General features: G+C 43.6%; 1 protein-coding gene across 1 annotated transcript in view; it reads left to right on the forward strand.

Moving 5' to 3' along the window:
* The first annotated feature begins 3,347 nt into the window (after positions 1 to 3,347).
* Positions 3,348 to 17,098, forward strand: part of Sntb1 (syntrophin beta 1) — a 250,803-nt gene continuing 237,052 nt past the window's right edge. Inside the window, exon 1 of the mRNA XM_059247361.1 lies at positions 3,348 to 4,162. Within this exon, the coding sequence (XP_059103344.1) occupies positions 3,592 to 4,162 (571 nt within the window). The 5' untranslated portion in view covers positions 3,348 to 3,591. The remainder of the gene's footprint in view (positions 4,163 to 17,098) is intronic.

Raw genomic sequence — 17,098 nt, forward strand, 5'->3', positions numbered from 1 at the left:
GAACAGAGAAACCATACATTAGGCTGGATGGCACATGGAAGTCAGAGTATAGGGCAGAAAGCATAAACAGACCACAGGAACGTGCAGTGTGAATGAAATCATGTTTCTTGGGGTTGGGGACAGGCTTTAGGCACCTTTTGAAGAATATTGACCTTGATAATCAATAATTAGACTTGACTTTGCTACAAACTCACTCTTCAGCCTGTGCTTCAAATGCTACCCCAGTAAAGGTGAGCAACATGGAGCCCCTCTTGCCCTTTCCGGTGGCCACTGTTTCTAAAAGGGGTGACCTATAGGGCTGTGATTTGACTGAGAGATGGAAGGTCTCATGTTTTAAAGCCTTGGTTCCATGTGTCTTTCTATCAAAGGCGGTAGGACCTTTGAGGGCCACTCACTTTACTGGGAGGTCATCAAGCCATTGATGACTATCATCATAGTCCTTGAAGGGGACAGTAAGCCCCAGACCCTTCTTTCTGCCCTTTGCTCACTGGCCATGAGGTGAAGAGTTTTGGCTCATATGTCCAGCCTCTCGAGAAACTCAAAGCAACAGAGCCAAAACCGTGAAGCGTGACCTCAGAACCACGAGCCAAAATAAGCCTTGTCTTTGAAGAAGCTGATTATCTCAGGTGTTTGCTACCATGATAGAAAACTAACACTGGGGCCGCAGGGGAGAGGCTTTTCCTTCCCGGTTGTAGATATTGTAAAATTCCACTTGACTGTTCTCACTGAAAAATATCAAGGTGGATAAGACTTACTTTGGAGAATCAGCGTTGATAAGAAGTCAGTCGTGCAGCATTGTCTCAGTGATAAAGGCAGGCTTCCCAGCTAGCAAGACCATGGATGGCCGCCTTTTTCAAGTATCACCATGTCTAAATAAAAGAGTATATCAATGGAGCAGGGAAGGATGCTCTCTAAGCTTGCAAAGAAAAGAAAGGCCGGAAGGAAATGCTGCTTCTATCTCCTAGTGACGGGTAGGGCTTTCTTTCACCTGAGACTTGGCCCTCCCCGGTGGTAAATAAAGGACTCTGTCTTCAGATGAGCATTGGGACGATAGCTGCTAGGCTGTATTTTTAACAGAGGTAAGACAATGATTAAGATCTAAGTCCTGCCCGCCATTTACTAATTACATGAGCCAGGTAGGTTATTAAACATGGGCCTCCACTTCTTCACCTGTAAATGGGAGTGATCATTACAGAAATAACCCTCGAGTGTCGCCCAGAGGATTGTGTTAATATGTGCAAAGTACTCAGGACAGGGGCTGTAATTACAACCCCACTAGCAAAGCCACATGCATGCCTCAGGCTTCTTGCTAGCCAACATTCGTCTGCTTTCATTCTGATGCAACTTTAAACCGGGAACGTATTTGCTTTCTATATAAGTGTGTTCACACAGAAGAAAATGTGCTTAGCACAGAGATTCGCAGGAGGGTCCATCCCAGAGCCAGCCATTTCTAATGGGTCAATTACTCTGTGGGTGTGTCTGGCATTCCTCTACTGCTTGGTAACAGAGGCAAGGCCCTGGTATGCTGGCTGGAGGATTTCTGGTCCAGGAACAGGTTGGTTTTGATTTCTCCATCTTCACATTGGCATTCTGGTGCCTAGTTCAACCTTAGCTTTGTTTGTTTGTTTGTTTGTTTGTTTGTTTGTTTGTTTGTTTTTGCAGATGGAAAGCAAACACTTAGTAATCATGGGCCTGAGACCTCAGTCTCCAAAGCAGAAGGCCAGGTGTCTCTCTAGGTTTCTTCCCAACAGTGGTACAAGCTACTTTAGCTCCCCTGTCTGTCCCAGTCCAACAGGAAGGACTGCTGGGTGCCTGGGACAGCTGTCTCTGTTGTGGGCAGCTTTGCATGAAAACCTAAAGAGCTTTTTCAAATAAGGCAGATTCAGATTTATAGGAGCAAGAGAGTTGAAAGCATCAAAGACCATATGTGAGGGGCAGTGACTTCACTTTCTCAAGAGAGTCTCTTCAGTATTCCCCATGAGTTCTGTGACCCTGCATGGGACTCCGTAGGGATTCCTGTGAGGTTTTAAGTGTTTCTCTGGAAAGGATTGGAGCTGTTTGCTGCTAATACCCATCAGTGTGGTGATAACATACATGTTCCCAAAGACCCCCTTCCTACTGGCATCTTGTTGGGTTGACTTCACCTTCCAGAATTAGTGGATTTCTATATTTTTTAATTTTTTAATACTTATGGTATCATATTTTATTATTAGTTCATTAATATTTTCCCCAGCCCAATCACAGATTTATAGTTTTATTTTGTTTTCCAGAGAAAGGAGAGACAGCAGCTGGAAGACAAGTAGATTTTTTTTTTAAAGTAACACACTTTAAATGAATTATGAGACCCACTTAGGGTAGGGGGAGAACTTGAGAAGGTCCTCAGCAGAACTCTGGAATGTCACCCTGTGCCTTGGGCTACAGGGACTGGCCTAGGAAGAGAACCAAGAATTACAATGCTGTTGTCACCTTGTGAATGTGCAGCTTAAGATCCAAGCAGTGTTCAGGGAACTTGGAGATGCAGCCCATTCTGAGTTTTTAAAGAAGACACTTCCTGTATGGAATCTGAGAAAGAAAGAGGAAGCGTCAAGAAGCCATATGGGCTGGCAGAGGGGTTGAGGGAGCTTGGAGCAAAGCACAGAAAGGAGATTGAGTTAGATGCTTGTCCTGGAAATGAGGACCCCTGTGGAAACTCAGGGTTGGTACAGAAAGCTCCCATCTTCAGACTCCCTAAAGACCCCATGCACTGACTAGCAGGACAGGGGTGCTCAGACTTAATGAGACTTCATTCTGCGCTCCTGTGACAGTTTTCTTCTGACATCTGGCCCAGCCTAGAACCTCTCTCTGCGGTTTCCTTCCTCCCCAGGTCCGAAGGGAAAGGAGAAACAAGCAAGAACTGAGTAGAGGCAGAGGAGCTTTGGTTTGAGGAAGACGTGGGTCTCCAAACAGGGGGCCGAGGACGGAGGGAAGTTAACCGAAGAAGAGAATTGAGTGAGGGCACAGAGGCAGAACGCGCGCCCGGCAAAGGTGAGCGTGGGGGCCCACTGGGCATGGAGGGTTGAAAAAAAGGGGGTAGGCTGAGGGGTGGGTGTAGCGGCACAGGACCTGGTAGGTTTGGGGGAGCCGCGGCAAGGTACAACAGAGAACTGAGACACCCGGGTCTGAGCCAGCAGCAGGGCGACGTGGGAGTGTGACGCTGCGGTGGCCGAACAGGTGAGCGGCTGAGGCCCCGGGTCCCCGCCCTTGCCTCCTCCTACCGGTTCTCCACCGCACTTGGCGCCTCCGCGGCTCCACTCAGTTTGAGGTTTTGCAACTGGCAGCTGGCTTTTTTTTTTTTTCCCTCCTCCCCTGTCGAGGGCTCTCCTTCTTCTTTTAGGTTGCTCCACCCCGCCCAGGATCAGGCGAGGGGGAACCAGTTCAGCAGCTGCCAACTGGCGCCCAGCGCGGCCGCGAACACGGGAAGTGGAGTCCTGAGTGCGCGCTGCGGGGCGTTTGCTTCTCCCGCGCCCCGGCGACCCGCGTCCTCCCACCCGCACCCCTTCTCCACTTTTCCCCCCGTTTGCAATCACATGGCATTTTAAGAATGCTGGAAAGATGGCGGTAGCGGCGGCGGCGGCGGTGGCTGCGCCGGCTGGCGGGGGAGGCGGCCGGGCGCAGCGGAGCGGACTGCTGGAAGTTTTGGTGCGGGATCGTTGGCATAAAGTTCTGGTGAACTTGAGCGAGGACGCCCTGGTGTTGAGCTGCGAGGAGGGCGCTGCAGCGTACAACGGCATAGGGACTGCCACCAATGGCTCGTTCTGCAGGGGCTCCGGGACTGGACACCCGGGCACTGGTGTCACGCAACCCCCGGACTCTCCCGCCGGGGTCCGCACAGCCTTCACCGATCTCCCGGAGCAGGTGCCTGAGTCCATCTCAAACCAGAAGAGGGGCGTGAAGGTGCTGAAGCAGGAGCTGGGCGGGCTGGGCATTAGCATCAAAGGGGGCAAGGAGAACAAGATGCCCATACTCATCAGTAAGATCTTCAAGGGGCTGGCAGCGGATCAGACCCAAGCCCTGTATGTGGGCGATGCCATCCTGTCCGTGAACGGAGCCGACCTGCGGGATGCCACCCATGATGAGGCAGTGCAAGCGCTGAAGCGCGCAGGCAAGGAAGTACTGCTGGAAGGTAAGGGGTTAATGCGGTGCGGGCCTTACCCCGCAGCACGCACCTACTCCTCTGCCCATCTGCACACTCACACTGGGCCACTCGCCCTGCAGGACTCCGTGGTGCCTATATTTTCGCAAAGGCAGTGGCGGGCATAGACTTTTGACAACTTTTACCACCTGGGGGCAACTCATCTCCACCCTGACTCTGACCCAGGGTGCTGTGCTAAGACTAGATTGCCTGGGTTTTCTTGGCTTGAATGGAGTGCTTTAGTGCACGGTGTTAGAAGCTTCATACTTATAGGTGCGCCTGGTTTCATTTTATTTATCCTTTTAAAAGCTGCGGACAATCCAAGTGAAATGTAGATTCTGGAGAGGGGAACGGGAAATGGAGAGTAGACGGGATTTGCATCTGCCCACATTGCAAAGCAAGGCCACTGACTCATGGCAGCTCTGGGACTTTTCTACTTCGGCACAGTTTTCACAGCCTGGGCAATCCAGCCGTGAAGATTTGAAAGGTAAAGAAGCCAGAGGTGGCAGTGTTTGAATGCTAACCTCAACCATGCTTCTCCACTTCCCTTCCCTCCGGCTGGAGAGTCCGTGAGGCTGTGCAGTTTTGAGTAGTGCCAAAGGCTGGGAAAGATGTTGCAGATTTAGGCACAAGTTCACTTCCCCAGCAGGGTGTTCAGCCGGTCAGTCCAGATTCCAGGTTCCTCTGGGTGGAGAGCTGGTGAAATGTTTCTTTCTGCTTGTGTCTCCCAGAGTAGTGTGAAATTGACTCTGCGTTTGTAAACAGTATTCCCTGCTCATGAATGTGAAGAACCTTAGAAACTATCTCTGAAGATCTGGTGTCTTCAACCCTATAATCAACCAATGGACATGGAATGGGAAGTGCCAGTTTCCCTACATGTGGCAATATGGGGGAAGAAGGAACTGGGCAGTTTCCCTTTCCCCAGATAGGTTTCTCCTTCTCTCTGTAGCTCTTTGCACACTTTCACCTGCGCTAACATTGTGGGACACTTTCATCGATTTTCTCAGCTTCCTCGTAACTACAGATTGGGTTGTTTGGAGGTCTTTTATTTAGATGGGGGCTCTCCAGAGCTTGGGTGTCCAATGGCATGCACGAAGGGTAAGTAAATAAAGGAACTCACCTATTGAGACAGTATTCCAACCTAGACGTGGTGATTGACTTCAGCCCTTAAATTAAGATGTAATCGGTTCCCTGTTCACGGTGGTGCTGGTGTGTGACACTGAGAAACTCAACTTTCCTTATGTGTGACAGCTGATGCAGCTTCATGGCCCGGAACACAAAGAGGCTTTTTGTTGTTGTTTGTTTGTTTGTCTGGAGGATTTGTAATGTCTTCAGATTTAATTGCCCCCCCCCCTCCAATTCCAGAAAGTAGAAGGCTATTTGGTTTTGGCTTGATGATTAACATAAGTAAACAGGAAAAAAAAATTCTTGATCAAGCGTGGGTTGGTTGGGGTGACAAGGGACAGGTAGGATCTGGTGAGAGTGTAGTTTGGACTGTAAGCTGCTGGGCACCTGCTTAGTTTGTGATCCTTACTGAAAACCTGGAGGGAGGAGATGAGAAAGACAGCTCATATTTTACTGCAGGCACTGCCCCTTACGCCATCCCTTATTCTTGTCACTGATTTCAAGTTAATGCATAAGAACTTGGCAAGAAGGTTCAAAATGACTCTTGCACCAAAAGAGGAGAAAAAAGTGACTCCCTGGAGTTGAAAATAAACTTAGGAAAAGATGTGTGTGTGTGTGTGTGTGTGTGTGTGTGTGTGTGTGTGTGTCTGTGAAAGGGTTGTGTACTTCTTAAAGAGAACTGGAAAATGCATTCTGTAAAGAACTCTCCAGTGGTGACATTCTAAAGAACACTGCATCCTGTGTTACAGTCAGAACACCTAGGGGAGACCTGGGGTCTCCTAGGCATCCCTAGCCCAATTCTTCAGTAGTTGGCAGCTAATAAGAGCTGCCCAAAGAAGGAGGTATGACTTCAAACAATGCCCTCTCTTGACCACATCTTCCTTCCTTCCCACCTCATCTAGCTGGACAGAGTTGGAGCCCTGTGTTGTGCACATTCTAGGCTAACATTCTATCACTGAGCTTTACCCTCAGCCCGCAAACCCAGTGCCTCTTCTCTGAAGCCAAATGTTTATTGTCATTCATGGCGCCCACTGAGGTGGTAGTGGGCCCATAGCATCCACCCAAATGGCACAACCCTCTTCTTTGTCATTTGGTGTAAAGCAAGGATTTCTAGGGAAGAGGCTTATTAAAACTGCCTCCATGGCTTTTGAAATTCTCATAACCTAGCAGAGTTTCAGGGTCTTCTTGTACAAAGCGAGAGTAAGGAAAATGTCACCTCTTTACTTCACAGGGTGACGCTGTGCAACAAGGAGAATAAGGGGACACACAAGCACTCTCTCTGCATTTGTGCAGTTCAAATGAAATGGAGACGGAATGCCCCTTCAAGATGGGGGGGTCCATCTTATTTTTCTTAATTGGATTTTGTTAGGGAAGGAATTATTTTGGCTCTTGATTTCTAATATCTATCTCTATCTATCTCTGTCAATCATACTATTTATCTGTCTATCTGTCTGTCCACCTGTCTACCTACCTTCCTATCTATCTGCACCAAAACTCTAATGCTGAGAGAGCGTTCTTCCAGAAGCCACAGGCATTACATATAACCTGGGAAAGAGACTTACAGTAGCTAACATTCCTGGAGCAGGTTCTGCTCTCATCTGCTTGGCGACACCATGAGGCCAATACTGCTGTTGTTCACTTTCCTAAAAAAAAAAAAAAAAAAAAAAAAAAAAAAAAAAAAAAAAAACTAAAGTGTTATGTTATCTACCTAAAGCAATGACAGCAGAGCTAGGAGGGATCCAAGTCTATCTGATTTCCAAGGTCAAGTATCCTCTGGGTAAAGCTGATGGTCTGAGCTTCACCAGGGAACCGTGTACTTGAACCAGTGGAAGTCACTGGGTTCCTGGCCCATTCCCCACCTCTTCCCTGAGCAGGAAACAGCAATTGTGCAGTAAACTCAGATGGGAGAGACAAGAATAAGGGTGTGGTTTTCTAAATCAAATACACCAAGCATCTCACTATCAAAAGAAAGCTGCTAGGAGAGAACAGAACTCTACAAATCAAAGTTGAACACATGGCCAACCAGGAGTGCAAACTCCAAGTCTAATTTAAATTGTAAATCAGCCATAGCAAGTAAGCAATGTGTTAACCGAGTACTCATTAGAATTAAGATCAGAAAATTTTCCAATATGAACGTGTTTCTCATTTTAAAGAGAGGAAGTGGATACCCCGCATGCCACCATGTAATGTGGAGCCCTACATTCCCCAAAGGCATCATTCATGTAGACTACAATGTGACCAAAACCCTGTGTTGTTGGGCAGGACATGCCTGCATAGACATCCTGGGCAGTTCTGGATGCATGGAATACCTTTATTATTGTTGTTGTTTAATTGAGTTTGGTTATAGTGTGTGTGTATGAATGTATGTGTGGCATGTATGTGCATATGTGTATATGTATATAAGCAAGAGTTCAACATCAGTTCTGTTCCTCAGTGACTCTCCACCATAGTTTTTGAGACAGGCTCCATCTCTGAACCTTAACTCACTGATTTTCCACGACTGACTAACCTGTGAGTTCCAGGGATCCTCATGTCTCTGCCTTCTCACCACGGGAATTGTGCAAGTGTCTGCCATCCCCAGCTTTTTACCTGGGTACTGGGAAACTGAACTCAGGACATCACGCTAACAGGCAAGCAGTTTGCCAACTGAACTACCATATTCCCAGCCTTTGTCTTTGGTGGATTAGTAAAACTGTAATGAAATGTGTCAGCATTTTAGTAGCTGAAGCAACAATCAAATTAATTCATCCATAATTTTTTCAAGATAGAGGAGATGAGTTTCTGGAAGTTTTGTGTTAAAGTATGGAGGTAGAGTAGACAGGAAAAAAAAACACTTGTTGAAAAGGTCCCCATGGAACTGGACCAGGAAAACAAAACAACTCAAAGGAAAATGCCAAGGATGGTTCTTGACAAAAACTGTGCCCAGAGGCTCCTCTATGAGCTGTGCTTCCAGGAGTGAGTGAAACCGAGCTCATTTGGGAAGTCACTCTGTAATTATCTTCTCTGGTGATGGGAGTAAGGACGGTGGGACATAAAGTTGTGAGCTACAAATAGCTGGTGGTTTTTCTGGGGGGACTGGAAAAGAATCCAAACTTTAAGAATTTTACTTTGTTAAGTGTGGTGGTTTGAAGGAGAATGACCCTTATAGGGTAATATATTTGAGTGTTTGGTCCCCTGTTTTGGGGAAGGATTAGAAGGTGTGGTCTTGTTACAGGAGATGTGTCACTGGGGGCAGGATTTGAGCTTTCACAACTCCACTTCATTCTCCGATAATTCTCTCTCTGCCTCATGCTTGTAGATAAGATGTAAGTTCTTAGCTACTGCTCCAGTTCCATGCCTGCCTGCCTGCTACCTTGCTCCTTATCATGATACTCATGGACTCATCCCCTGAAACTGTAAGCAAGCCTCTGAATAAAATGCTTTCTCTTATAAGTGGCCTTAGTCATTGTATGTCTTCACAGCAATTAGCTTGGCTCTTATTTTTGAACACTTTATGAGTACACTATAGGTCTTTGGATACCATTGTTTTTTGTTTCGTTTTGTTTTCATTGAACCCATTTTGTCAAATCCACAACTGAAGATGGAGAGGCATGTATGGTATCATTCAGGGTCTACAAAAGTCTTTCACTGTGAGAAACTACCCAGGACATCTGTGATCCTTGGTTTCCGTAACTGAACACCGGTCATGTGGCACTTGATTACTAAAATGCCTCTGTGCATTTCTGACTGCAACTGGAAAGGGTCTGTGGCACATCCTCTTCCTTGAGAATCAGTGCTCTTTCACAGTGCCCTTGCCATCTCATCACATACTACTACCCAACCTTTCTGAAATTCCTTTGCCCATGCAGCAATAGCTAATACACACACGGCAGGATGCCACACACCCTTCTTAGCACTTTATGTGGATTAACTCAGATCCTCACAATAAAGTGATACTATTAATATCCCTGTTTTACAGTTATATGTCTTGCAGAAGACACACAATGAGTTACTGCTGAATTGCATTCAAGCAAGGCTTTACAGCTTTGGATCTCATAAACAGCCTTAGGAGATAAGCAGATTAGGAATGATTCACCCCCAACTCGTTGATTAGAAGAGTAAAGTTGCAAGAGGTGTGAGGACGTTTTTAATTAGGTCTTTCACTTTCTTATCTGCTATCTTGTTGCTAATAAGTTACAAGAAACCTTGGTGAGTAAAGGAACACAAATTCATAATATTATTACAATTTTAAAAAGTTTTTTTTGTTTGTTTGTTTCTGTGTGTATCTTCACGTCACTGTTCATGGATAGAGGTCAGAAGACATCTTGCAGTAGTCTGCTCTCTTCTTCTAACACGTGTGTCTCAAGAACTGAATTCAGGTCATTTGGCTTGGACTCTGGTACCTTGACCTGCTGAACCATCTTGCCAACTCAAAATTTATAATCTTCCAGTGTAAAAAAAGATGTTTATGTTTATTTTATGTATATGTGTGCTGAGCCTGCATGTATGGGTGATTGGTGTGCATGTATGCATGTGTCCCATAATTGTGCCTGGTGTATAGAGAGTCTAGAAGGTGTTAAATCTCCTGGAACTCAAGTTATAGACTGTTGTGAGCTGTCACATGGGTGCTAGGAACTAAACAAGTCTCTACAAAAACAGCACCCACTCTTCACCCTTTGAGCCATTTCTCCAGTCCCCAATTTTACCATTTTTTTTTTAAAGTCAGAAATTTGGCATAGGTCTATGGAAGCTAAAACCAGGTATGCCTGCTTGCTTTCCTTTCTGAAGACCTTAAGAGAGAATCTGTCTCCGTGCCTTTCTAGAGACTGCCCATATGTCTTGGCTTTTGATCTCCCCTTTTTCTAAATGCCTCTGATGGCAGGGTGAGTCCTTCTCACATCATTCCCATCACTTTTCTGCCTTCTTCCATTTCAAGGACACTTGTGATCATCTGGTTACACAGAGATGATCCATGAAGACCTCTCTGTTTTAAGGTCAACTGTTAGCAATCTTAGTTGCATTTTCAATCTTCATTCCTCTTTGCCATGGCTGGTGACTTGTTCACAGGCTCTGAAGATGAGGGTGGAGGCATCTTTGAGGAGGGGCATTATTTTTCTGGTCAAATTAATTGCTGAAGTTGCACTGTGGGAGAATACCCAAATAGCCTTTCGAGACTGTCCTCCACTTTTGTAAATAATCTTTTTCTCCATCGCTGCAACAGAGATTTGCATTCATTTGCATATTTATCCGCTAACAACTAGTTTACTAGTACCAGACACAGACAATGCAGATTCTTACAGGGAAGAGGAGTTCTGCCTTCGAGCCATGATGAGATGCCATGGTACCTCATGAGAAGATCACCTAGACTATCTTTAGGGAAGGTTGCACAAGGCAAATCCTTAAAGGAAAACCCCCAAGGAGCTTGAGTATCAGCTGTAGCTCGATATGGCTAAGAGTTCAGAGTATGACCTTCAGACCTTAGAGATAGAGAGTTAGGGGATTTTAGAGAACTAGGTAGACTTCACACTGGAGTTAAACGTCACACTCAGTTTTGCATTTCAAAAAGAGGACCCAGACATATGCTTCAAGCATGAGGCTGTCATGCCTTTGGAGGACTGAACCAGCTTCCACGGTCAACCCATAAGCACTGACGCTCCACTTCCCACCTTAACTACAGCTAGGATCATTCTCGCAAGCTAAGCAGAAGAGTAGCTTTGCTCACACTGTGAATTTATGATCAGGTCAACCTTCAAAGGATAGTTAGGCTAATATTAAAAGTCCCTTTGGTTCCCTAGGAAGAACTAGAGATGCTGGAGAGTGGTGACTTAGCTCATGTTATTTTGTGAAGTGATGGAGTTTCTAATTTGATTATCTGACAGTTCCTGAGCTCAACCCGGCACACACTAAACAAGCTCTAGAAATTATGACCTGGCAGAAGAAAGCTAGAGAGATGTCAGCCTAAGGCCTGATTACAGGGACCTAAAGAAATTGGGATATTGAAGATTGACTGTGATGTGGCTGAGTTTACAATAACAAACTTGCCTGAATTCCTATGAAAACCAATATGACACCAGAGTAGTGCCTGGCACACATTAGGCTATTAAAATGTGTTTGAGAGAAAATAACAGAAGTGGAGATGGGTAGAAAGGAAGAAGAAGAGGAAATAGAAGAAAAAAATGGAATGGGAGAGAAAGGAGAGAAAAAAAGAAGACATGGAAAAGAGAGGGGGAGATGGGGGAGGAGGAGGGAACTAGGGGGTTATAAACCCTTTTTTATGACTCCCTTCACCTACCACTCACACTGCTATGTTACAGTGAATAACACTCTACCTGGCCCCATCCCCAATGAAGGAGTATCTTTATAGGCCAGAAAGCTCTTACTCAACACAGCCCAATCTCTACAGACAGCTGAAGAACACAGAGTCAGATATGATCTTAAACGTTACAGGGGAAATGTAATTAATCTTTTAATGTTGTATTTATAACCACCTTTCTCCCCCTTCCCTCTGTGTGGGGCCCATGAGTCTGAATACGTAAGAATGCCTTCGACCTGGGGAGATGAAATGTCGGCCTGGGTATTTTAACTGCTTCTTTTTTGAGCCTATGTGTCAGCCTGAGGATTCAGACCATATTCCTTTATGAAGCTGACTTGAGCAGCTCTTCTGTCCTTTACTTCTGCAGCAGTGGGTAATGCTCTTCGTGTTCAGCTATGTGTTTTAGCCGTCACCCCATGGAGTTCACATTAAAAATAACTCCCTGCACACAGCTCTGTGTTTGTGAAAGGTATCTTGCAGAAGCTTCCAGTGGTCTGCTTAGTGAAGGAAAATTATTCTCCAACAGCTACTGGCCTACTAAGCATTCTATTTTAAATGATGCATCTCAAAGCAGTTAATGTTAAAGAAAAGCCAGAAGTTCCCTTGCATTTATACCAAGCGTTTTATATACCAAACCTCATTACCCACTTCACTGGCCTTGATCTATAATAGTACTTGCCTTTAGCTCTGGCCTGCGGAGTGAGACCTAAGCGGAAATATATATTACTCACTAGGAAATCAAAGTCCTAACAGACCCATGCAAATGAGCCTCACTCTCAAAATGGGCTAGACAGGATGGAAAAGTTCCAGATTCAGAGGACTTGTAATGGAAAATAAAGTGATGACCCATGCTTAATCTCAATATTTTTTTAAACTACTGCTCATCCTGTGGCTTTAAGAGTCATTGTAGCATTCTGATAAGTGTGGGAAGATTTGTCCAAAAACGTGACTGGTTGCTGAGTGCTGCTGTGCTGAAGTCCAGTTTACTTGTATCAGTGTTCGATGGTCTCTTTCTCTCCCTCAGTTTTTTTGTTTTGTTTTGTTGAGTTTTGTTTTTATCTAGTCTGTGGTTTGGAGGTCAGGCCTTAAGTTTACTCTGTCTAGGCTGAAATTCGCATCCTACTGCTCTTTGGCTGTGTGAGTCCACTCAAGTTACTTAACAATAATTCTCAATTTCCCCCCCAGTAAAATTTTACTCTTTGGTTTGTCGTGAAGGATAAAATGAGTCCATGTGGAACGCAGTTAACCCATTCCCTAGAGCTTAATAAAGAGCAAATGATTGCCAGCTGAATGTCACATCTGTCACGTGTTTATCCAAGTATTATTTTCAGATAGAGTTCAACAGTCTAAGTTAAAGAGATTAGTTACATACCGGGTAAATTTTGTTGCAAGTATAAGCTACGAATGGCTGATGTAACAGATGCCAAGTGAGAGTTCACACTGTGAAGGGACCCGAGCTCACACTAGCTCATGCGGTTGATGAGTTTTAGTAACTCCATATTCTCCACCAACCAGTCCACAGTGCAGGCTGCTGTGGTATTGAATGGGAAACTGTGGGGTCTGCACTGGAATGCTGATTTACAGCATCATTCAGGAACACATAGAGAGGGGTTTTATAAAGAGAAAGCCAACAGGATTTACCCTATACAGCGAAATTCAGACTTCAAAAATTATAGAAACAGGAATATTTTATCACCAAAAAGAAAGTTTTACTGAAACTTACAATGCATGTAGCTGTTTTATGCCAATTTTATATGAATGTATTTATATAACTGCTGTTAAACCAATGTTTATATTTCTGTTTTTTATTCTACTAGATAGTATTGTATTTTATAGAATCCAAGAGGCCACCCAATAGAAGATGTATCATGTTTGCCCTTCTATAAGAAAGAAAAAGTTGCCTAAGATGAATCATATAGGGTAGCTGATGGCTTAAAATCTGGACACCAAAGGGCTTTTCTTGTTCTATTGGGTAAAAAGAAAAAGAAACCCATGCCGTAGAGAGGGATGACAATGAAACTCGCCAATCTCAAACTTGGTGCTTGTAAAAGACTATCGCCTTTGAGGTTTGGAACAACAAATCACTTCTGATACATTCTTAGATTTGAATTTACAATGTCAATGTTGTTGTGTGCTTAGAAAATACTCAAGCAGGTGATGTAACGTAGCCTCAGGTTGTGGGGTGAGAGGCACCCTAGGTGGTTGACACAAGTAGCTGTAAACAGTTTCTGGAAGAACTAAGTTCCCACACAAACACCTAGTGACTGGGAGACACCAGAGATGGATGTTAAAGTACATTCTCAAAGCCAATGGCAACAAGAAAAGGGCCACTGGAAGTTATTGAATATGATGTGTAGTGAAGATACAACAGCATTAAAATAACGAAATTTTATTTACAGTCTTTTATTGGGGTGGAGGTGTTTATGCTGTTTTAAATTAATTTTGCATTTTTAAGCATTCAGTGTTTATGTTATTTTAAATTAATTTTGTATTTTTAAGCATTCAAAATATTTCATTATGTCATTTTCATATATACCTATTGCTGGATTTTGCTCTCATTTGCTTCACCACACCATTCTCTCTCATCCCCCCGCCAGTTTCTACCCTCCCCCGAAATAAACTCATTCTGCTTTCCTGTCATATGTATGCATGTATGCATGTATGTATGTATATATGTACGAATGTATGAATGCATCCATTCATTCATGCACCCATGGGTGGGTGCGACAATAGATTGGGCATATGAGAGGTAATGTGTGACATTTCTGAGTCTCACTTGTTTTACTTAAAGTGATGAACTCGAGGTACAAGCAGATGGCATTTCATTAACCTTTACCAATTAATAAACCTCCATTGTGTATATATACTATATTTTCCTCATCCTTTCACTTGCTGACAGGAGTCTAGGCTGATTTTTATAAAGATATCACCTTTCTGGTAGAAAGCAGAACATTTCAGAAGGGAGACCAGTCTAGAGATTTTTTTTTTACATAAATCACATGTGTATCTTATACATTAATAATTTAAAATTACGGGAGAGTAAGTGCTGCCACATCATTTCCATAATGACCAAACAAGGTATTAAGAGTATCAGAAGCCGAAAGGAACATATCAGAGAAGAGGCAATAACAAGGCTTCATAAGCAAAGGAAGATAAAACAGCAGTAATTGCTCGGCTCTTCAGTGCCGTGCATTTCAAACACTGCCATCTGAAGCGTTCTTTCATCTGCAATGGAAATCCAGGTTAATGATTTTTCTCTTTTGTTCGCAATATTCTTATACTTCCTTTCTGTTCTCTGCTTCATTTTTAGAAAACTTCTAAATTAAAACAATTCATACTGTATTTCCGCACAGCCCCTCTTGCCTAGAATATTAGTGTCTACCCCATGTTTCCAGAACACAAAAGCCAGAAAGTTAACATGTAGAGTAGTGATTTAGTGTAAGTACCTTTGCATTCATATCCTGAGGAATGACTTAGACTGTTATTTCTTGATGGACCGATATTAAGAACTAAAGACCAAATCAAGCAATGTTTACAAAATTTTGATCACGCCAATATTGTTCTGCTTTCTCGCTGAGGCCCTGCCTCTCTGACTAGTCTCTTCTTGGCTTGGTGCAAGTGCATCCATCCTGCCAGATTGCCCTTGTCTTTCCCTTATGTCTGTCCCTGCTCGGTTTACTCCTTCACTTTGCTGTGATGCATTCTCCAGTTGCTTCCTGAAGAAGATGTTAGAGACAATGTCCAAAATGTTTCTAAAGTATTCTCACACTGGATTGGTAACATGGATGGGATATGCAAAAGAAGCTAGCAATGTTTCCTTAAGTAGTTTCTGGCAAGGTTTTTAAATGTCATTTTTACTTTACTGTTTCTAAGTATGATTTTTTTTCTAAAATTTTTAATAACGTCATTCACTGGTAGGTGCCCTAAGGTCTATCTGCTACTACTGCTGCTGCTGTGGCTGCAATTCTTCTTCTTCCTCCTCCTCCTCCTCTTCCTCCTCCTCCTCCTCCTCCTCCTCCTCCTCCTCCTTCTCCTCCCCCTCCTGCTACTGCTGCTGCTCTTTCTTTTTGGTTTGTCATGACAGAGTTTCTCTGTATATCCCGGGCTGTCCTGGAACTCAGTCTGGAGACCAGGCTAGCCCCAAACTCACAGAGATCTACCTGTCTCTGCCTCCTGAGTTCTGGGATTAAAGGCGTGTGCCAACACTGCCTGGCTAGTTCCAGCTTCTTAAGCTGTGGGTCACACTCTCTATGTCAATCATGTCATTGAATGAGGGAGCTGTGAAAATCTGGTATCAGTGAAAGGTTTCTGAATGTACAACAGCCAAAAATCCATTAAACCAAACATGTGAAGAATCTGGGGTGTTTCTTCAATCCTTACCATCTTGTGCCACGGAACTTTATTGCACCCTCGGTTCTGACCCACATAACATGCACACTGTGCACCGCACATGCCATCACACCTTGCAAACCCAGGTAATGCTGCATGGAATGTGTCAGCTCGGATTGGAGACTATTGTAGTTTATGAATTGGAGAGTTTTCACCATACACAGTTTTCTGCTCTTACAGATATGTCATGGTTGAATTACAGGAAATAAAGACTTGAGTATTTTCCTACCATCTATCCCTCAGCATGAACATTTCAAATTAGTGCATCTTTGCATCATGTTATGTTAAATTGTTTGATTTTTAAGATTGAGTTGCTGACCTGAGTTTCATAGCAATTCTTAAATAAATTTGCCTTGAGACTGGGACAGAATTTTAACAATTTCTGAAATGACTCTAAAAATACTCCTGCAATTTTGTACTGTGTATTTATGCAAATCAGCATTTTCAGCATTGATGATTATAAAATGAAAGTATCCATCAATATGTGAAAAATGTTGAAGATGCTCTATGTTCTGCAGTATCAAATATCAAATCAGGAAAGATTTAATTCTTTGTGTAGAAATAAACACATATATCTCAATAGTATGTTTGAATCTGTTTTCATCTTCAGTAAGTGATAAAATTGCGGTATACCAAATAATTATTTTATTTTCAAGACTTAATTTCACTTTTACTTGTGTATGTTTGCATGCGCACATGCATGACATGTATGTAGTACCTGCAGAAATGAGAAGAGAGCATTAGATCCCCTGGAGTTAGAGTGACAGGTGGCTGCAAGTCAAATTGCTCAAAGCGAATTCTGAGAACCAAACTCAGGTCTTCTGGAAGAGCAGCAATCACTCTTAACTGATAAGCCACCTTTTGTTTTCAAATAAATTTCTTTATACTTTTTTATTGGTAAATGTTTGGCTCCTATACTTCTTTTTTATGAATATATATTCAAAGTTGTATAGTCAACTCACAATAGTGTCATGGAATATTTTAGAATTTCAAGGAAAACACAGTAATATCTTGTAAGATACCACCCTAACTCCTAATTTGACTTTGCAACATCAGCCTTTGACATTCCTCCTGTGATGTGATATCTTGACAAAGCTGGATTTCTCTGCCACAACTGTGAG

Source organism: Peromyscus eremicus, chromosome 20, assembly GCF_949786415.1.
Source record: "Peromyscus eremicus chromosome 20, PerEre_H2_v1, whole genome shotgun sequence".
In the NCBI taxonomy this organism is placed as follows: domain Eukaryota; kingdom Metazoa; phylum Chordata; class Mammalia; order Rodentia; family Cricetidae; genus Peromyscus; species Peromyscus eremicus.